We start from the raw sequence: 21,966 nt of genomic DNA, 5'->3' as shown, positions 1-21,966 counted from the left end.
TAAATTAAGACTTGAAACTACTTATTTGAGCCAGTGAGATGAAAGAGACATTAAAAAAATACAGATGTGAAAGGGGATGTCCTTGCAGGACTGGACAGCTTAGTAAAGCTAAAGAAGGCAAGAAAGCAAAAATACACTTTAAAAAAAGTAATAGGAAGGATGCATTTGAAAGATTTGAATCAAGAAAGCAATAATATGAAATAGAATACACCAGAAGATTAAAAGAAGCAATATTGTCCTTGAAAAGGTTTGAATGACTAAGTGTCTGAAGAGGAAATCTCAGGTTTGCCTGTACCTACTGGAGGATGTACATATTAAGAACCACTTTACACAAATCTGCCTTGCAAACAAGTTTTGGCTGCAAACATTTGCATTATGTTATCCTTATGTAAAAGCACCTTTCACAGGCAATCAAGTATCAGTCTTACAATACTGATGGTTTTGGAAAAAACAAAAAAAGAATTGACTGAAAAAAGTACCTCTGAATCACTAGACTTACTGGACTTTCAATTGCTGTGTAATTTGAGATTTTTTTGTGGTACTTTCTCAACTTGTTCTGGTCATTAATGTGACTCTTGGTTTGATTTAGGAACTGCATGGAAAGAAAAAAAAAGTGTAGGTGAAGAAAAATCAATTTTCTGTCTTTCCTTGTAAGAAAGTTGCAAATAATGGATGTTAAAAATCCCCTCATGACATGGATCAACTTCCTGTTTTCAGATTTTCTGTAAATAAAGGTAGGCCTAAAAACTGCTGCTGAGGTACCTGAACAAGCTGGATTTTTCTGGAAGCTGATAGAGCATGTAGCCAGTTTCAGAAAATTGTTTTTGTCTGTCTTATTATCAACATAAGCAGTACTCCTATAAAAGGCACTACTTCCTGGCCCCTTGAAAACACTCAGTGTCTAAGAAACTCAGACAGGTGAAACCAGTGTAATTATTCTGGGTAAATTCAGCTGGCTCATGGGGAAGCCCAGGCCACTTCCCAATCTTGCAGCCAGGGAACAGGGAATGTCTTGCTTGCTTGGCAAAGGGACAGCCAGCAGCACCGTGTCCGGGTGGCTTTGAAGAAACAGAGCTGCGGCTGATCTTGTGTCTGTTCCATTCATTTCCTTGAGAGAGGGTGTACTATTTTTTGCCACTTTAGCTAATGGTGGTTCTTCAAGTGCAGTATGTACAAACTGAGCACTGTTTTGTGCCAGTGTAAGCATATTTACATTTGGGCATCTGCTGCCAAAACTCCTTTTTTAAAGGAAATCAGATCTCGTGTTTCTTCACAGGCATAAGTTTCTCTTGGCTTAAGCTGATGAAAAATACATACAGTTGCATATTGCCCATTAAAAAAATAAAAGTAAAGTTCGAAATAAGGTGACTGAAAACAAAAGTATAATTCCAAAGAGCAAAATAGTGCATTCTGTAGGTTTCTAAGACAAAATATCTGGGTTAGGAGAAGAAAACTGAGAAACCTGAGCCTCATGTATATGAATGCATATGCATTTTTTCATATTCTTTTTAAGCCATTTGTTTTGATGTCATCATGTATTATTTTCTTTAAAGGAATCTGGCATCTGAAATTTATGTGTAGATCCATGCCTTTGCTAAAAATTAATTTAAACACTTTGTCTATCATCAGTAGCACTAGAAATTCAGATATTTTTGCATAAGGACTAAGGAAATAATTCTAAGAGCCTGTCATTTGGAGTCGTTCTGAATTTTATATTTTAACTTCCTAAAATGGTTTTTGTCTTTGTTTTGTTGTCGTTGTTGTTGCTTACTCAAAGAGCTGCAAGGATAAGTGGCAGCTGTAAACTTAAGGGTAGGCTGCAAAGTTTTTCTTCCAAAGCCTTTCTTTCATGTTTAGCCAAGTGAGAGGCATGGAGTGAAATGTAAACTCTGGCTCGGCGTGTCCTCATGGCCATCTCTGCTGGTGAGCAGCCAGAGGGGCAGAGGGGGGCTGGAGCTGCCTGACCACAAGGACCCGGAAGGCGCCGGCTGTGAGCCACGGCTCCAGGTTGCTCAGAGGAGCAGGAATGTGAAGATGGTGCTCGAGGGCTCTTGATCCTGTACCCCTGAAAGCAGCCCTCCCCATTGCACCCGCTCTTTCTTGCTCCATCCTCCCTCTGGGACAGAAGGGAAAGTCATCCATTTCTCCTCTCAGTCATTTAACTACTTCTCTTTAATCCCTGGGAGTCCAACTGGGAACTGTGTGTTTTGTTGAACTTTGTTTTATTTGGAATTATGGACTGGAACCATTTCTATTTAATGTGGGAAACAAGCTTTGCACAAACTCAACCTTTACACTGGGAAAAGAACTTCCTATAAAGCATAAACAGCTGTTTGTACTTTTGTATGCAGATTTGTTTGTGGGAGCCTTTGTGATAAACTGCATAAATTCAATATGGAGTTCTAACAATTAAATTATGGCAAATGAGTTTGATTGCTTTGACATGATCTGCACTGGTACTTCTGGCTTGTTTTGTTTGTTTTTAAAGAGATTTTTTTTCCAACTGTATTTTATTAAAAAAAGCTGACCTAAAACCTCTTCCTCAGCGTGGGCACATAGAAAGCATTCTCCCAGGACAATGGTGAGATTTCTGGGAGAAGTCAAACTATTACCTCCAGTGCAAGAGAGATTTCTGTATCCTGTAGTAGCCATAATTGCTCGGGGCCCGCTTTCTGTCAAGTAATTCTTGGCTCCTAATCCTTTTGTTTGTGTGTTTGTTTGCTTGTTTGTTATTGTGATGGAAAGGGATAAGCAAGCAGTGTTTCCTCTCTTGTTTAGAGGTCTGTTTCTTTTTGCTTCCTCTCCCCCAAAGTTCTCTCTTTGCACTTGTTCATACTCCATCTACACTGACTGCTTCCTTCATTCTGTCTGTGTACTCTGCAGAGAACATAAAACTAAAAAATACACACACAAACACACACACACATATATATATATATATATATGATTTTTTAATTCTTCTGTTCTGACCATTAATTTTCCCCTCACTTGGCTGAGGCCCACAAATTCCCTACTTGGTGTCTTTTTCCATATCCGGGTTTGTACAGAGTGTGGCATCATAGTGCACTGATGCAATTAAGTGTGATCATGAAGAAAAATATTATTTGGAGATCACCAATTGTGAACAATTGCTTGGATACTGCTAATATGATATTTTTCATATTAATCCTGGAGACAATAGAATGGACTTTGATTTTCCTGTATTCATATGTAAATCATATTCCTCAGTACCTATGTATATACACACATGGTTCTCCTTTGACTGTTTGGCATAGAAAAAAGGTTACTAGAGAAGTTAATCTTTAAGATATTTTTTATACATTTGAGACATTAATATGCATGGACAAAAGTTAAAGCTGACCAAAAAAAATTGATTATATTGAAAGATAAAATTTTGTTCAATGTGGTATACATTATCAAAACTCTGTCTTCTGCCCAATGGACAGACTCAAAGTGATAAATCCTTCTGAGAATTTCCTTACATTGTGTGTGATTTCTTGAGATATTGCAAGTGCAACTCCAATTTACAATCTGAGCTGGTGGAAGACTTGAGAGGAGAGACATACCATAGGGTAGATGTGGCAAATAATATCAGCAACCTTGAATTTCATTAAACTTTGCTTTTTCCATACAGGCTTGCATCAAAGATGTGAAATGCTGTGTTCCATGTGACTATAAAGGCTGCCTTTGCTTTGGAAAGACTCTATTAGTAATGCAAATTATTGCTGTTTGTGTCATTAAGGGGGGTAAGCACCCCTCCAGGTATTTAAATTTGCAGAAAAGAGAGTTTTGAAGGCAGTAGCCCTAATACTAGAGTTGTAGAGTTTTACAGCTCTCTCTTGCAAAATTTGGAGATACAGGCTGAGTAATTAAAAAATAATACCTGCAATGTATATAAGGGAGGGTGACAGTGTTAAATTGCAATCCTTCTCATCTGCATTCATGAGCAGCACCAACGATCTACAGTTTTCAGATATTATGGAGGAATCGAGTTCAGGAAACCCAAGGATGCACACCTTCAACAGATCTTTTCCAGTAATTCTTATTAGCTGTGGTTTTAAATAAATAATTTAAATAAAAGAGTTGCTCCAGGATGAAATTTTTCATTTTTAATAAACTGAAATTTGTTTTTCAAGCTGGAAAACACCTCCTTTATGTCCTCATCTTTATTATTCTCTGCCCATGAAGTAAATAAGATGAGGAAGATAATAAGAAAGTCAGGCAGGAAAACCGCCTTAAAGGCCTTATAGGAAATTTTTTATTCCAGTGTTGTATTTTCTTGCAGCATTTTTCTGCCAGTGGTCTCTCAAGTGGTCAGGTTGCTTTCCAGTTTGCTTGCTTTGTTTTTTTAATGTTTCATCTTACTGAATTAGTACATGAGGGTTAAAGTATTATGTTTTTCTGTCTTTTCTGTATCTAGAAACTTTGTATGTTTAAAATCATAATGAAACTTAGAGGGATTTTGAGACTGCCAAGAACTGAAGCTCTTCCCACTTGTGTGGGTAAAAATCAGTAGAATCATTGCAGTAAAATATGTGTATAATTTTACTTTGCAATTTCATACTTTGCAGCTTCATTCATACTCTTCAAAAATAGAATATAAATTCTGTTTAGTAATGCTCATCTAATTCTAATGATCTATTATTTTTTTCTTTTTCTTTAGGGTGTACCTCAGTTACCATGTGCTAAAGCATTGTATAACTACGAGGGAAAAGAACCTGGAGATCTTAAATTCAGTAAAGGAGACATCATCATTTTACGTCGACAGGTGGATGAAAATTGGTATCATGGAGAAGTCAATGGCATCCACGGCTTTTTTCCTACCAATTTTGTTCAAATTATTAAACCTTTACCTCAACCTCCGCCTCAGTGCAAAGCACTTTATGATTTTGAAGTAAAAGACAAGGAAGCAGATAAAGACTGTTTACCATTTGCAAAGGTAAAAAGAGAATACAATTACTATTTTCTTCTAATGATTTCATTTATTTGGATAAGAAATGATATAACTGTTTTGTAGAATTATCTGCATTTCTTATTGGAGCTGTGCACATATGAAAAGGACAGGTAATTGTGTGAGTATTTCTCCTATATTGATTAGTTTCACATTCGCTTTCTAAATTACATATAATTTCTCTGATGTTTTATTTCTGAGAATGCATTTTTGCATACTTGCAATAGTGATGTTCCTAATTGATGAGAAATAACCTATGTTGTGAATTTAAAACATTCCATCTTCTAAAGAAACACTCAAATTGCAGATACGAAAGAAGTCATATCACTAGCAATGTTCTTAATTACTTAAGTAGAAAAACAACATCTAGGGAAGGTTAGGTAATGAGTCAGTTGAGAAGGAAAATGGTTGTGGTTCTGTTGAATAATGCCAAGGAATTAAAGGAGGGCTGGTGAGTAACATGGACTGAACATGACAGGAAGACTGGCACTAAGGACAAAGTCAGATCGCTGAGATGTGGGCACTTAGTTGAGCTCTGACAAAATAAGAAAAAGAGCAGCTTGAACTGACTTCAACCCCCAAAGCAGCGTATTCCTCTTACAGAGTGCCTTCTTCTGCAGTTCTTGTCCATGTCCTGCCTTCTCTGATTACTCCTGTGTTATGGAGGAAAATTAAATGAGAAGTTAAATTAGAGCTGGGAGACATAATCACTGCATGTTCACACAGGATGATGTTCTGACTGTAATTCGCCGTGTGGATGAAAACTGGGCAGAAGGAATGCTGGCTGACAAGATAGGAATATTTCCAATTTCCTATGTCGAGGTGAGTAAAGCTGGGTCCTCAGTAAGGCTGTGCCCACTGTATATTTAATTTTCTGAAAGGAAAAATAATCAGTACTGGTGATGATTCTAAAATAACCTGAGATACAAATAATCTTAGACCTAAAATTCTCTTTGGGAAAGTTAATGGCCTCAGCAGCTGAACCAGTGATTTTCACTTGGCTATTTGATACCTATTTTTATTGAATGGAATTGAAATGAGTGTAATTGGAGGCAGTCACTGTGTTTTCTTGTTAATACTGGAGTCATGCAGTCAATCCAAACCACACTTAGCCACAAAATGAAAGCAATCAGCAAGTCAGAGAAATAGTTAGCTTTGGACTGTCCCTAATATCCATCCTTCAAAACCAAATTAGCACAACTAGGATGTCAAAGGGTATAGTTTGTTGTTGAACAGGTAAAGGATCAGCTTTTTCATCAACAGAGCCATATATAAAACCTTCTCCATCTTCCTGCATTTATCATGTGTTACAGCAATTTACAGTAAAAGGTTGCAGTTGAGAAAATTTCTCCAACCCTTTAAATTTTAAGAGTTGAAAGCTGTATCTTTTATATAGAAAGACATCAGTGATTAGGAACAGTGTGTACAGCCACAGCGACTATTCAAATTTGCATTACAGAAAGATACAAAGGTTTGGAGCAGTGTTTGTCCTTTTCTGATAGATATGCTGTGAATACTTGGTAAGATACATTTCCCTGCACCAACAGTATTTCATTTAAATAATTGAGGCTGAATGATGAAAGAAAAAAGTATTTTCACATTATCTCTGGGATGAGAAATATGTACTTCAGGTCACAGAAGAAATGTGTAGCCATACTAAGAATCAAGTCAGGTTTTATTAATTCAATTTCTGAATCCTGTGATGAGATGGGAACTTCAAAAGCCATTACTGCCTTCAACTGAAATAGAATTTGATATTTTTAAAAGGGAAAAATATATATTTATTTTTATAGCTTGATGTAAGGATCTGTAAATCTGGAGGTAAAAAATTTCATGACTGTAAAAAAAAGAAGACCAAAAAGTTTCAACTTGCTTAGTGCAATTTTGGCTTCAGTTTAAGATGTTTTAAAAGGCCAATTTAATGATTTCTTGCCCTTGGGTATTCTTTCCTAGCTTCTTGCAATTAACTGCCCCTTCAATTCAGCCAGTAAAGCTTTTTGTAGTGTTTTTTCAAACTAAATTACTTAGCCTTGTTAGAAAAAGCCCTTTCCTAGGGCAGCCACTTGAGCTATTTAGCTAACAACTACATTCCTATCTCTGCAACAGTTGCAAAAAGGATATATGGCCTTGAAAAAAATATGTAAAAATGAAAGTCACAAAATATATTTCTGTTAATGTTTTTAGAGTGATTCCATCAACTAAGAAAATGTATTTTCAATAAACCCTTTTAGAACAGGCATCAACACTTAAGTAAGTACATTTTCTCAAATCCCTACTAAAGTGGAATGGAAAGTCTAGAATGATAAATTATACCCTAAGAGTTACTTCAAAACAGAGAGGTGGGTTTTTTTCAGTATATACTAAACTGAAATGCATGCTGTGGTGGAGGGCATGAGATGTGCAGTAAAGTATGGGTTGAATTTTGAAATGCCTGGTTTCTGAGAGTATATAACTATTGTTCTGGAAAATATACAGACAACTGATAGAAACAAGTATAGCAAACCATTCTTACCAATTTTATGAAAGAAAATGAAGATGAAAAGTAATAAATACTTTTGAAAGATTTTTATATGGTAGTTTTCATTGCATTTCCCAATCCTGTAATCATTGCCTATTTTAAGGGAATTCTATCATGTTATAATGACAGACATAGCTTTTACCTTGTGTATGTTAGTCCACATCCTTTTGTTTGAAAATGTGAATTGTAGCTCCATTTACTAGAGGTTATTTGAAGTCATTAACTATAAAATGGGCGTAGTCTGTGATGTTTATTCTGTAGTATAGGTGTAATAATTGAGATATTTCTTGTACAGTGAGGATAAAATTTTAGATAATGTTGAAGTCCATGAAAATCTCTGATTGTATTTGAGGACAATTTTGTCCTATTATGATTCAATGTTCACTACTCTGATCCTTTCTTTTCTAACTTTCATGTATTAAATTTGTGTTAGTAATAAAAGTGAGACTGAACACATTTTGAGAGAAATTTTAAGTGATTCTTTTAAATCAGTTAACACCTATAGTCATTGCTGTTCCAAGAACAAAAATTATTCATAACTGAACAGATATTATTAGATTTTTTTTTTTAAATTTGCAGTTCTGGGTACAATATACATTTCTTAGACCTCAAATTGGATGATTTGACCTAGTTTAACACTTCATAAACAAATACAAATGCACAGAATGGAACAAAAATCAGGGAAAAGAAATCACTTTTCAGTCAAATTGTCAGTAGAAAATAATGTCAGCTTTTGTTTACTTTTGTGCAAGTAAAGAACACCTGAGTTAGTTTTTAAAATAAGTGTAGCAAAGCACCACGCTTAGAGCCCTTGCAGTAGTGGTAATTCCTGCAGACATCTGCAGGCAGAGGAAAGCTGCGTGCTGACCTCAGCCCTGCTGCAGCACTGAGACGTAGCTCAGCCAGCTGCCTCTGTCCTGCCCTGCTTGGAAAGTTCTTCAGTTTCCTGGAGTTTGGTGGGAAAGGGAATTGGATTTCAAGCTTCCTGGTGCAGCAAAGATTTTGTTGAATGAGAAAAAAAGAAAAAAGTGAATGTAAAGATTGAGGTAAAGAAGCCTCAAGGAAAATATGTCTGTTAAGGAAAACAAGTGATGTAGGAACTGCAGGCCTAGGTACATATGTATTTGTTGCAGAAACGAATGCTAGATGGAAACACTTCATAGCGTGACTTGGGTTCAGTCCCTTGGTGACCTTGAATATCTGTTAGCCATTTCACTGGAGAATGCATGCAGGTGCTTAATTTCTCTTCTCAAGGAGCAGAAGTAAACTGCACTCTACAAAATATTGTGCAGCTGTTGCTGTCCCCAAGTTACTTCAAAGAGGAGGCCAGTAATCAGTTCTCTTCCATCTTCAGATTCATGCAACTGTTGTTTGCTTGCTTCTCTGCCTAAAAAAGCACAGAATGCTGCTTTTATTTGAATCCATCTTGAATTGATCCCATGGGCAAGCCTTAACTTCTCCCTAATAGGTTATTCACTGTACAGAATAATCAGATTCTGCAGGCATTGATAGCTTCTGGAGGTAAACAAATATAATTAGGTGTAACAGGTACCTTGGGGTGCTATTAGCAAAGTGGCTTTTGGTATTCCTTTTCATTCCTCTGTGATCCCTTAACTTCTCTGATTAGCTAGTTCTTTGCAAATAAGGATGTAGATTATATAAGAATGGAAACAGTTGCAGCCATTGTATCAACAGTATGGAATACTGAGATTCTCAGGAAGGATGTGAAGAATTTCAATCTGAGTTGAAAAAAAATAAAATGTGCAAAATAGATAAAATTATTAGACCTTGAAAAACCTGCATGTTTGTTGTGATGACAAATAAGACCCTGACAAGCTGAACAGCAGAGTAGGCTTTTTTTGGTCTTATTTTCTACTTGTTTCATATCCTCCAGCCTCAATGTTTTCTAACGAAATAATGTTTTCACTGGTCTGTTTAAAGTATGTTTGATCTAAATTTAAAATTCAATAATCATCTAAATAATGGGCTTCATTGGAGAAAATGATGTGTTTATATCTTCTCTTATATGCAAGTAATACAATATTATTTTGATCCATATGATCCATCTTGAGTAATAGCAGGAAGGAAAATCTAGCATCCACCTTTTTCATAGGATTGTTTACTGCCCTGACATTGTCTTCTCCTATCCTTCCTTCTTACAAGAAAGATTGAGAGGGACTTTTTACAAGAGTATGTAGTGACAGCACAAGGGGGAGTGGACTCAAACTGAAAGAAGATAGGTTATGATTAGGTATTAGGAAGAAATTCTTTACTGTGAGGGTGGTGAGGCACTGGAACAGGGTGCCCCATCCCTGGAAGTGTTCAACACCAGGTCGGGTGGGACTCTGAGCAAACTGGTCTAGTGGAAGATGTCCCTGTCCGTGGCAGAGGGGTTGGAACTGATGATCTTGAAGGTCCCTTCCAACCCAAATGATTCTATGATTCTGTGATTCCAGTTCTCTTCAGTTGCATTCTAAACAATAAGAACATTTAGGAAAAGATTCTGTATTCTTGACTTAATATCCTTTTTCAAAGCCCCCATTATGCTCTTCCTCCACTGCAGTGTATTCCATGTAGTTCTTATTCTTCTGTAGAAGGTTTTTATGTCTACCCCTCATTGTTCCAGTAGTTCTGGTTTTGAACTTCATCTTTTTTTTTCTGTATATACATGAAATTTTCTTCCAGATGACATCTTTCAAATATCACTTGCCAGCCTCTTCTATTTAAAAAAAAAAAAATCCTTTTTCTTTTAAACTACCTTATATATCTGTATCTGTAGACATGTGTTCAGAATATAAGCTGGTCATCTGTGGGAGTTGCATTTAAATCAATGTTGATACTATCATAATAAATGGTTTGTTGTCTGTCTGGTAAAGGTTTGATGGGGTAAAATACTACTTTAAAACTCTTCAGGAGCATAGTAGGTATCTCAAGACTTGCAGGAAAATGGTACAATAAATAGAAGAAATAATGTGCTGAAGAATAGAAATAAAATTCCACAGTAACTAATTTCATTCTTTCCTCCTGATGTTCTTCAGAAAAGATCTTTTCTTTCTTCATAATCACCTACACTTTTCAAGTAACAGTATTCATATTTAGTGGTACATGTTCAGAAAACTGGTGCTGGTGTTATTTCAGCTCATGATTACATGAGAGTTCTGACGTTATTATTTCTAATAGTGCTAAGACTTTCTAAAAATAAAGGGCGTTTGAAAGATGTAGAGGGTTTGTTTGTTGGTTTCCTCTCCTCCTCTCCATTATATAGCTTACATTTCATTGTAAGAAGAAAATGTGTCAGATTCCTCATTTCTTCATTGGAAAGGAAGGATTTGTTTGCATTTAATGTAGTATTGTTGTTACAAATTACCAGATAGAAAATCTCATTTGAACAGAAATTCTTTAGGTAAGCTTAAAGAAAGAGAAAATAGCACAGAGATGGTGCCTCTACATTAGAAAATTCAGAAGCTGAGAAGGTATTTCCACAAAATTGCCTGTATATGTTTCTTTTCTCCTTATGCTATCTTATGCCTGTATAGGTGCCTGTTTCCAGGCAGTATACTGATATAGCTGGGTATTTAGTCTGTCCTACTGTGTTCTTAAACCTGCATTGAGGAAGCCTGTGTTTTCATTGCTGGTAGTGTTAAAGATGTGCACAAGTACAAAAGGATATAAAGGAGGAATATCTTCAAGAGCCCACATGCAAATGTGCAGGATTGTGTCATAGACAAAACAAAAAAATGGCTGAAAATGACATAAATATCCAAGAAGTTTTGTAGCACAGATTTTTCTGTTATAAGGTCAAAGGGGACCACTGTGTTTTAGTCTGACTTCTAGATGATACAGGCAGTGGTTACTGCTGAATTAATCCATGTCTGGACTATGGCATTATGTACTTATTGATTGAAATTTTACCTCTGATGGTAAAATTTCATACCAGCCCCAGCAGTTGTTGAGTTTGTAGTGAATGATTTGTCACTCTCTACTGACAGATTGGTAGAGTAGGTTGGTATGCCACAGTTTTAAGTTGCATGGTTGAGATTATCTTACGAATAAAAGGAAAAGAGATGTTTTTTTACATTCAGGTGACTTTTATAAATAAAAAACACACTAACATGTTACTGGTTTTTGTAGTTTAACACAGCAGCCAAACAGTTGATAGAGCTGGACAAGCCCTCAGGTTCTGCTGTTGACTCTGGAGAAGGTACCTCTGGGGCAGCCCACAACAATTCAACCCAAAAGCACACCGATACCAAGAAAAACACCAAAAAACGACACTCTTTTACCTCCCTCACCATGTCCAACAAGGCTTCTCAGTCTTCTCAGAACCGCCACTCCATGGAAATCAGTCCTCCTGTCCTCATCAGCTCCAGCAACCCCACGGCTGCAGCCCGCATCAGTGAGCTGACCGGGCTGTCCTGTAGTGCCCCCTCTCAGGTAATTCACAGGGCATCAGCTATAGCTATAAAGGCCTCTGATCTTGTCAGATTACTTATTTCAAGTTTTTAATTGTGTCTAATTAGTAATAAATGTGCGCTTTCAAAAAACTTACCTTCCAACATGAGAACATTTAAAGAAAATGTTCTCTAACACTTCTGATATGATAGCAAATAGTTTTGGTCTTATAGACTAGTTTGTTTTTTTTTTGCAGTTGATATATTCTAAAGTGCCACAAAGATTTTTATTAAACTGTGGAAACTAGAAACTGGAGTGATGTAATTTTTTTATTTATTTTTTCTAAATTGAATGAAATAATGAATATTAGTAAAGTGCATCCTATAAAAGTAAAATATTCAACTTGAAGATTATACGAATTCCAGATATTTAGCATATTAATCTGGTTGTGGTAAGTAGAAATATTTATTTGACTTTATTTATTTGCTCAGCAGTTTGTGAAAAATTGGCTGTTTCGTATAGTGATTATGCTTTGGGAAAAGAGAGAGCAATGGAGCCCAAGAGGTATTGGTGATGTTTTACCTGAGCTCATAAATATGCTTTATTTGCACATCTTAGGGATCTGACAGCCTTTAATGGAAAAAAAAGAAAGCTGACACTGGTTAAAAGTGTGTTTCATGTAGCTGGTTCAGTGTATCTCCAAACATTGAGAAATGTCAGAAAGAAAAAGCAAGCAGTGTGATCCAACACTGTTTATGTGAGTATCTAACTAAAAATTAGGTTTAGTTTAAGGTTACAAGGGGTAGAATACTGGTGATTTTGACCATGAAGCTTACAGCTCTGTCAATACCAGCTGTTACTAAAGTACACAGAACTGACCCTTTTTTCTCTCTCCCAGGTTCATATTGGCACTACAGGGCTGATTGTGACTCCACCCCCCAGCAGCCCAGTCACAACAGGGCCTTCCTTCACCTTCCCCTCGGAAGTTACCTACCAAGCTGCTCTTGGTGTAAGTACTGCTTAAGAAAACTCAGCATTTCCATTTTCCTTTGGTCTTGTATAATTTTGGGGTTTTTTTCCCTCAAGTTCCAATATACTGATTTGAAATGATGGTTCTGTGGAATTGTGTCCATGTGATAGACAGTGGTATGAATTTAACTATAGCAAAAGCCCTGTTGCTAAAATGTTTGCATCTTGTCATGTATATCCATTTCTCCAGCTTTCCTCTGTAATTTCTCCTTAGTAAACATGAGAAGCACACTTCCTTCCAGAAAAGTCTTTCTTTTAAGCATGAGTAGAAAAGAAATCATGCTGGGGGGAAAGTCTGGGGAAACAAGCAGGTTCTTACAAAAAACAGCAACTTGGTACCACAGCTGCCAGGTGTTTCTGTCTTACTTAAGATTTTCAAAATTATCTGAAATAACTTCAAAAGTCTGCTGTCTCCTTATTAAATAAGGTGATTTTAGTTGCATGTACACCTGTGGCAGATGAAGAACGTGTCTAGCATTTTGAAGTTAGGCTCTTGGGGATCAATAGGAAAACATGTAGCAAATGGCCATCTTTTAAAGGAAGAAATACATTGCAATGATGTTTCCTTTGAACAATTGACATGATATTTCCTTCAAAAAGTGCAGGTATTCTTTCTAAAACCTGCTGGAATTCCTTAGTTTCCTATGCTTATGTTAGAAAAGCTATGGAATGCCATAAATCATACTGTACTCATGACAGCCTTACTGCAATAAAGATTATGGATACCAGTTTTCAGAGATCTTTAAGGGATCTTAATGTGACTTTATTTAAAGTTCTTGAAATTAAGTTCATTCAGTCTAAAGTTGTGCCCCTAATTTTTAAGGGGTGAGGCACAGTTGAATAATAGATCTTCACTTCAAAAAACCAAACAAGCAAGCCAAAAAAAAAAAAAAATCCCTGAGACTTGATCTTGTTCAGGTGTCTATCCTTGAAGTCTTTAAACCAACTAAAATATAATGAATAGCCTTGCTGCTAAATAGGTCTAGTTTTGTTTTCAACTTGTTGGCATTTGCATCATTTTACATATTTTTCTGAAAAATTTAAGGCACAATTGTCTGTCTTGTGGTATCAACTTTCTGTTGTTTACGAAAATGCTGTGGAGGGGCTTGGTTGCTTTGTTGCTTGGTTTGCTTCTTTCTTTGGAACTCCAAAGTTACAGTTTTCAGTCCTTTAAATTATGATGCTGTTGTTTTCTGGATTATCTCCAGTACTTTCTTTTGGCATGGTACACACATGGTGGCACATGCCAGAAGTCGGTGCAATACTGCACAGTCTTTTTCAATGGAGAAGATATTGATAGTGTAACCCTTTTATCTTTTTAGCCTGATTCTTATATCTTGAAAATTTGCCTGAATGTAGCATAAAGTTTATGTCCAGCTAAATATCCAGCCTGATGCCACAAATTTTTGTCATCTTTTGTGAACTAGTAATTGCTCTCATCCAAGTAAATGTATTTCACATTCTTTGCTCTTCAGACAGACAACTTTATTACTCACAGTTATATGGACCATGTGCTTTTGCCCTGCCTTACTGTGTAAGGCAGATTGAGCTGTAGCTGTGCTTTGTCTTACTTTGGTTAAATTTTGACTCCTTCTATCTGTGGATTATCTGTGTAATCCTCCTGTTAAATGAATGCTAATCTGGAAACAGTTAATAATCTCATTATATTTAGGTTCATATTTTAATGTCATGGAGCAGATGAGTTTAGAAAGGTCTCTTGAGGTTGTCTGGTCTAACCTCCCCTGCTCAAGCAAGGCTGCCTAGAGCCAGTTGCCCAGGACTGTGTCCAAATAGCTTTTGAATATCTCCAAGGGTGGAAACTTCACAACCTCTCTGGGCAATCTGTGTACATTGTGGGCTCTTGTTGAAGTTGGTGTCCACCAGGAAGAACCCTCAGGTCTTTTTTTGCCTATGAGGTGTTCATCTCATACTAGAAACAATTAGCTGCTTATATACTAATCCACTTAGTCTTTTATACTTCTTTCAAGCTATCCTCCAGAAAATACCTGTGAGAACTGAGCAAACAGAATCAAGGTGTTGTTAAGCAGAATGCAAGTCTAGCTAACATATATGCTGCAAACAATGAGTAATTGATTTGATTTATGAGATACTTTTGGAGAGGATTGAGGAGACAGCATTCAATGCATACTTTCAGAAGTTCTGTCAGAAGCCGTTTTTTTTTTTTTTCTTTCAATAACAAACACTTCTGTTTGGTATTAAGAGTCAGGAGTTCTTTATTTGATGCCAACATGGAAAAATACTTTAGTTTGGTGGTGGTGCAAAGTCATTAAACCACCCTGGGTGCTTTAGTTGCTTAAGCTTGTTCAAAGGCGATCTCACCATGGGTATTCAGAGGAATTAAATTGCAGTGCTAAATGCAGCATGGAGAGAAACTCCTGCCATTGATTGTCCCATATCTTGGGGTGCTACTTTCTCTTTGTGATAACCATGTTCCTGCTTATTTTTCCAATTAGGCACATAATTCCCATTGAGAATCTGAATTATTCTCTGCCACCCTCTTTAAAAGTCAATAGCCTTCTGTACATCATGTTCTGTTTCTTGACTTGTTTTCAGCATGACTAAAATGCAAGCTGGCAGCTCAGGTTAGAGTCAGGTTATTCCTCTGTTCTTTTATGATAGATAATATTAGATGATGATGCAGTTTGTAAAGTCACAGACTGTGAGGTATATCTTTTACTTACACTTTTCCTCTTGCTTCATCAGCTCTTGTTTTCATTTTAGAAATGTGCAAAATAGTTCTGACCAGCCAAGAGAGAAAGTGATGTTCTTGTCTATCTAGATGTTTCCCTTCTGGAAATACCCTTCCTGACATTCTGAACATTAATTTTAAGCTGTGGAACAATTGTGATTGTTTAATACATTAGAGTGGTTGGCTTGAGTACTTTTGCTCTTGTTTTTTTTTTGCTTTTGTAAGTAGAAGTTCCTGTATTTCTCTGAGTTTCTCCCTTTAGCTTTTTTCCTAATTTCTGAATACTAAGCAACTGACAAGGAAATTGGATGGGAACAGGATGAGTTTCTCTTTAGCATGAAGGTCATTTATTTCATGTCCTTCCTATCAGTTGTTTTGGTGTTTATAACACTATTGAAAGTAATTGTTCTTTGAAAGCAAGGTGTTTATACACGTTTTTTATATAATTCTAAACTCAGATGAGAGAGAAGAAAGAAATCTGAGAGAATGAGCATGATTACCCATCAGCGAAGAAGAGAATAATGTATTTCTTTACAGTAATTCTGAATTTGTGCATCTTTGCTACATTTATCTGTCCTGAATCTCAAAGCAAGGAAAAGCTAGTGTCTTCTCTTATCTCCTGTAAGAAAGATGGCATTTTTATTGTCAACAGGAGATAATTTTGAGCTGTCTTGTTATCTAACAAGTTTCTCTAAGACAGTTTGGATTAATTCCTAACCCAAGGGAGTCTGTGACTCTTTTATTTGTATACATGTATAGGATTGCATTTTAGTTTTTTATGTTTCTCTGATGGTTCAAAAATGCCAATTGTATTAATTTTGTTTTGTCCATAATAATGTCTGGTAGGTGCTCTTTGGTACCCAGTATTGTATGAAGTAAATAATTTACAAAGTTTCAGCCAAAATTGGCACAAATAAGCTTTAGGAATGAGAGTGCTCTTGTCAAGTGACCATATATGCTCTCTACTGCCTGTATCATTTAAGCAAATTTTAATTTTCCTTCAAAAAACTTGTGATAACTTATTTCAAAGTTTTATTTTGCATCAGAGGTTCTTTAGACAGCAGCATTAATTCTTGGCTTGTGATTTGAGGTTTGATTCTTTGAAATTGAAGAAGCTATGAACTGAGACAGACTTCTCACAGCCAGAGCTTTTGGCTGTGATATTATCTCTTACACTGTTCTTTGGGACTTCCAACCACAGCTTTACCTCTAATTAGGGCATTAATTGGTCTGCTTATCTTGGCCACTGGCATTTTTGAACCTTGTAGGTGTTTAGTATATTTAAAGTTCTTTGCAAAATAAAAATAACAGACGTCAAGTCCAGCAGTAGTTGGGTGAAAATATGCACGTACAATTATGTAAGGTTCATTCACTTGGAAGGAAGTTCTTGGATGTAATTTATAAGGTTGTTATCTAATGGAGTAGATCTGGTTGCCATAGATTTTATTGAAAAATAATCTTAAAGTATGTGATTTGAACCATGATATGGGAAAAACAAACTAAATGTACCACAGCAAAGTTAGAATTACATTCAAAAGCAGCAGCAGAAAAACAATCTAGCAATAAGAGATAACTTATCTTCCTTTCAGTCTGCCTTTACAGTCTCTTGGGAAGTGAAAAGTGTTTTGGATTGCAATCAACCTAAATGTCCATACTGCTACTTCTACAGACTGGAAATGTTGACTTTGAAATGGTGTCTAATGGTGTGTGCACTAAATTAGCAGAAAGAGGTGGTGTATATTTGGATGGTTTGCATTCACTTATGTGCTGAAGGTTTCAAAAATTAAAAAATAGCTAATTTTTCTGGTCTTGTTCTCTCATGCACAAAAGAGAAATTGCTCTTTATGTTGAAGAATATAAGGTAGTTTGAATTATGATTAATGAGGCACAAGCTGTGGGGGTTATATAATACACTGATGACATTTAGCTCTTTTACTAGCAAGTGTCCTGGAGGTAGGTGTGTTTCTCAACAGCTAGAAAAATCTTAAACATGCCAGAAAAACTTCTTGAAAACTTGGCTAGATCATTTGGGTCTATTTTACCAAGTTGTAGCAGTGCAAGCTGTGGAGTGTTAGTCCTCTAAAGTCTATGAAGTAGTTTATTTAGATTTCTTTCCAAGTCTTTGGGAGTTTAATTGTGCTGTGGCTCACTGCTGGTCTCATTACCATATTGATAGACATGGTGAGGGGAACAGAACCTGAATAAAGCAGAATAAAATAGAGCTGTGAAGGTGCCTTTATTGCAGCTAAAGCTTCAGTGTATATTATGTGTTCAAATGAATAAAATGCAATGTTCAGCACCTTTAGAGATGCAGGAAGTAGGGAACTGTGACAACCTTGATATTGTGCATGAATAGGTTTAATTTCAAAGAATTCCAACTAATCATCTCCTAATGTGAATTTACAAGTTCTACCATATACAAAGTAATCTAGAAGCCTAAAAAAGATTAAAATTGTTATTCTTTTAATAGGTTACATGAAAGTGAGATGCTCACATTCAGCTTGGATTGAACTAAGACATTTGTTGAATGTCTAACTGGGAGGGACAAATAACTTCAGCTGTAAAACAGCTGAGAGAGAAATGTTGGTATTTCAGTGTGAATTATCTGGATACTTTAAAAAATGGTTGGGTTGAATATGAAGCAAATGCAATTGTCATTTTTATAAAAAATACCCTATTAGTATCAAAGCTCTTGGTGATGTTTCTCCAGCAGGTCGTTTGTGTTTAGTATTGGATACAGAAGGACTGCTTGGTCTTAAGAATGTGTTAATGTATGGCCAGAAAAAAAGCTTGAAATAAAATAGGAATATTTCATTATATATTAAATAACATGCAATTTATACCATAGCTAAGCATAACAATTTTGACTGAAACTCTGTAAGAGTTGGATCAGTTTTCTCTAGATTTGAAAGTCTTTAATTATGCAGTTCTTTACTGTGACCTGGCAGTGTAAAACTGGTTTAAAGAGCTGTCTTTTTATTAACATTTCCACCAAATGTAAAAGAGTAATAATCACACAGTGTAGAACTAAAACTCTGTTTCCATATAGGTTTTTGTTTAGAAAAACAGAAAAAAAAAAAGGACAAAACCCTTTAGAAATGAAGTGTTTGAGGGGAATTAAAATGATTTTCAATTACATACTTTCCAAACTGATAATGCAATGCTGTGCATTTATATGCTGATGTGTTGAAAGTGCCAGGAACTACTTCAGGATATTTTGATAATTAATTTTCTAGTTCTCTGGGTTTTAGGAAGATTATGTTTGAAATTAATTCAGTTTCACTTTTTCAAAGGTAGGAGGTTTTTTATTACTCTTTTCCTGTGTGTTGTAACACAAATAGTTATTTTTGGAAAGGGGGAAGGAAAAGCTCTCTCTTTGTGAGTGCCTTTTCCCAGGAGTGTCAGTACACAAGGTCCTAAAGAATTGTCTGAGGCCTTACAGAGCAGAAGGTAACAATTGCTCCATTGATTCTAAAACGCACAGAAGTCTGTAGGCAGGACCCCCATTACGATCTGTGGTGCCTTTTTACTGGGGTATTTGTTAAAGATTACCAATCTTGATAATACTGAATTTCAAAAGCTAATTCTTTAGACTAGAAGAACAGGAGAAAGAAGTAACAATAGCTCAGTGATTATGGTCTCATATTGTGCTTGCTTTTGTAACCCATACATCAAAAGAAAATTTCCCCCAGAAGAGGTGCTTTTGGGTGCACTGCAGCTGAATTGTATATTATGTTTCAACTTCAGGTTACAAAAACAATCATGTTATGAAATAAAGTCAGCAGCAGGATGCAAAATCTACCTCCTGGAAGGCTTCTGAATTTTTGTCGAGCCCTATCCTAAACATGTTATAACTAGAAACACCTTTTTTGCTGTGCTGAGAAATTGTTTGTCATTTGCTTAATTAGCTGCCAAAACTTCAAGATTTTAAATTGAAAGAAAAAGAAATAGAGAGAAAGCTAACTCTCCAGTTATATTGTAACAGTAGGTAAAGCAACACTGGACTCAGTTGCTTTTTTCCACTTCCTTGGAATATCATGCCTTTTCTTTTTTTTTCCAGCTTATTGAACTCATCAAACAATATTGTTCATCTGTTGCTGTTTTTTTTGTTCTTATAAAATCAGAATATGAATCCTCCACTTCCGCCACCACCTCTCTTGTCTGCTGCAATCATTGCATCGGCCACTTCTGGACCTCAGTCTACAAGTGTCATACAAAGGTCTGCATCAGGATCAGCTGACCAAGTGGCACATTTACGACAGCAAACTCGTCCAAGTGTGTAAGTAAAATTGAATCTTTTCTCCAGACAGAAAAATGGAACGGGATCACCAACTTCACCTGTACATTTAGCACGGCAACTGGCTCTGTTCTGCTGGAATTGCCAAAAAACCAAACCTGCACCTTAGAAAAAAAACATGCAGAAAGGTGATATCCCCAAACAGGTCCCACACTGAACATTGTTTATGTCTTACATAAATATAATCACCTGTTGCTGTGTATGGAAAGAACTCACTTCAAAATATATTTATCATGCAGAAGATGAATGAATCGTTGCGTTAGCACTGAATACTGGATAACTCAAAAGCGTCATTTCACTGGAGTGAATTTATTCAATGTTTTCCATTATGTATGGTATGAAAAGGCTATTCTCATATGGAATAATTTATGCCAAAACACAGAAAGTGCTGTATTTAATTTAGACTGTTAAACGTGTTACTGTCAGACTACTTGTGTCAGTTGCAATTGAAATTTGACTGAAGATTCTACAGTGCACTTAATTAGTGGGTGGCAATTTGGAGTGAAGGCAGAAAGCTGCTAGTTAGCATTATGTCTTCACACTTGCAATACAAGCAAGCGTGCGTCATCCTTTCGGGTGAAAATATTTGGTATATTAACATGTGTTCCTAACAACATCTCTCCTCTTGAAAACTTCTTTGTGTGCAGCTTGGGGAATAAGAATGATAAAAGAAAATGTTAAATTCAGGAGATGCTGAATCTAATGGGACAAGTTTGAATAAGGACTGCTTTTGTTCTGTCCTTGTTATCTTCCCACTAGGTTTCCTCCCACTCCAGAAAAGCACCCTTCTTGTATAGCAGATGCATCTGGATTTGGGCTGTTTCTTGGTGTCAGGCATTTTAACATTGCTTCTTATGGATTATTGCACCTAGTACAGTTAATCAAGTTCCCATCTCATTTACTCCCATCTTCCACCTTCAAAGGATTGCTCTATATGAGGATACTAATGAAATTTGGAATAAATTAACTGAAAGGGAAGTTAATGAACATCAATTAAAGCAGATCAATTGCTTTTCCATAGAGCTTCAGTGTGTGGCTTTGTAGATCACTGCTAAATCATGTACCAGTGAAGCCTTCTGCTGCCAGTGTTGCCTTTATGTGTTGCCTTTAAAGTGAATTTATTGCTTGCTTTGGGTACCTATCTTGCCTTTAAAGGATTTTTGTAGATACTGCAAATTTTCTTGGGTGAACAGCAAGGAATAAAAATGTAATAAAAATGCAAAAAGGAGAAGCATGCAGTTAATGCTATTGTTACTGTGCACTAGAGAAATATTTTGATGAAAGAATGTTTTCTAAAGCCACTTTTTTGTCCTTGGGGTTACAAGGGGAGTGGGACAGACTAGCACTGCAAGTAACTGTGGATCCTTTTTCATAAAAGGGGATAGTCTAGCCAACTACTTAATTGGCTGCCCCTTGTGAAAAGTACATTTTAGAGAAAATGGGATTTATTGGAATGCTGTTTTCTGTAGGCCTGGGTCAGTAATTGTATACATGGTTCAAATAGTTTTTTTAGGTTCAAACGTGGCAGTAAATAGAATACTGTGGTAGTTAAAACAGTATCACTTTCTAATAATAGAGAACTGTGCAACCCTATTTGAAAATTTCCCTAGGAACAATCCAAGATGCAACTACAAGAGCTTCAGCTTTTTTTAAAATCTTTTTTCCTAAGAATATTTTTTTAAGAAAAAATGCAAATGTTTCTGAACTCTCAGTTAGATTTCAAATGCACTGTATTATGCTTTAGTGTTGCTTAGAAAACATAAAAGGAAATAAACTTTACAAGTGAGTTAGCTGCTAACCACCTTACCCATAGGCTTCAGTCACACATCTTTTTCTGTTGCACTGAAGTTTGCACAGGATCTTCTAGTTTTGCAGTTTGAAATGTAGTTCTTGACACTGATCTTTCACTCCCAGCTATCAGAACTTCTCCATTCTCCCCAGCTCTCCAAATAAAAAAGAAATTGATGTGTCACACAGTGTAAGAGATACGAGAAGCAGGAGTAGGGAAAGAAAAGTGGGATACACTGGGATGTGTAGTTGATAAACACCTACTTAACTAAGATCACTGA

The 21,966-nt window shown here is 36.1% G+C and overlaps 1 protein-coding gene across 2 annotated transcripts in view; it reads left to right on the top strand.

Annotated features, from left to right (window-relative positions):
* SH3RF1 (SH3 domain containing ring finger 1) overlaps nucleotides 1-21,966 on the top strand; it is an 81,981-nt gene that overhangs the window by 45,129 nt on the left and 14,886 nt on the right. For both annotated transcript variants that reach the window (XM_071432042.1, XM_071432043.1), the window contains exons 3-7: nucleotides 4,664-4,939; nucleotides 5,678-5,773; nucleotides 11,601-11,903; nucleotides 12,760-12,870; nucleotides 19,725-19,879. In XM_071432042.1, the coding sequence (XP_071288143.1) occupies nucleotides 4,664-4,939; nucleotides 5,678-5,773; nucleotides 11,601-11,903; nucleotides 12,760-12,870; nucleotides 19,725-19,879 (941 nt within the window). The remainder of the gene's footprint in view (nucleotides 1-4,663; nucleotides 4,940-5,677; nucleotides 5,774-11,600; nucleotides 11,904-12,759; nucleotides 12,871-19,724; nucleotides 19,880-21,966) is intronic.

Source organism: Agelaius tricolor, unplaced genomic scaffold, assembly GCF_023055355.1.
Source record: "Agelaius tricolor isolate 1412-34295 unplaced genomic scaffold, bAgeTri1.0.p SCAF_8, whole genome shotgun sequence".
Lineage (NCBI taxonomy): Eukaryota > Metazoa > Chordata > Aves > Passeriformes > Icteridae > Agelaius > Agelaius tricolor.
This window is presented reverse-complemented; position numbering and strand designations above follow the sequence as displayed.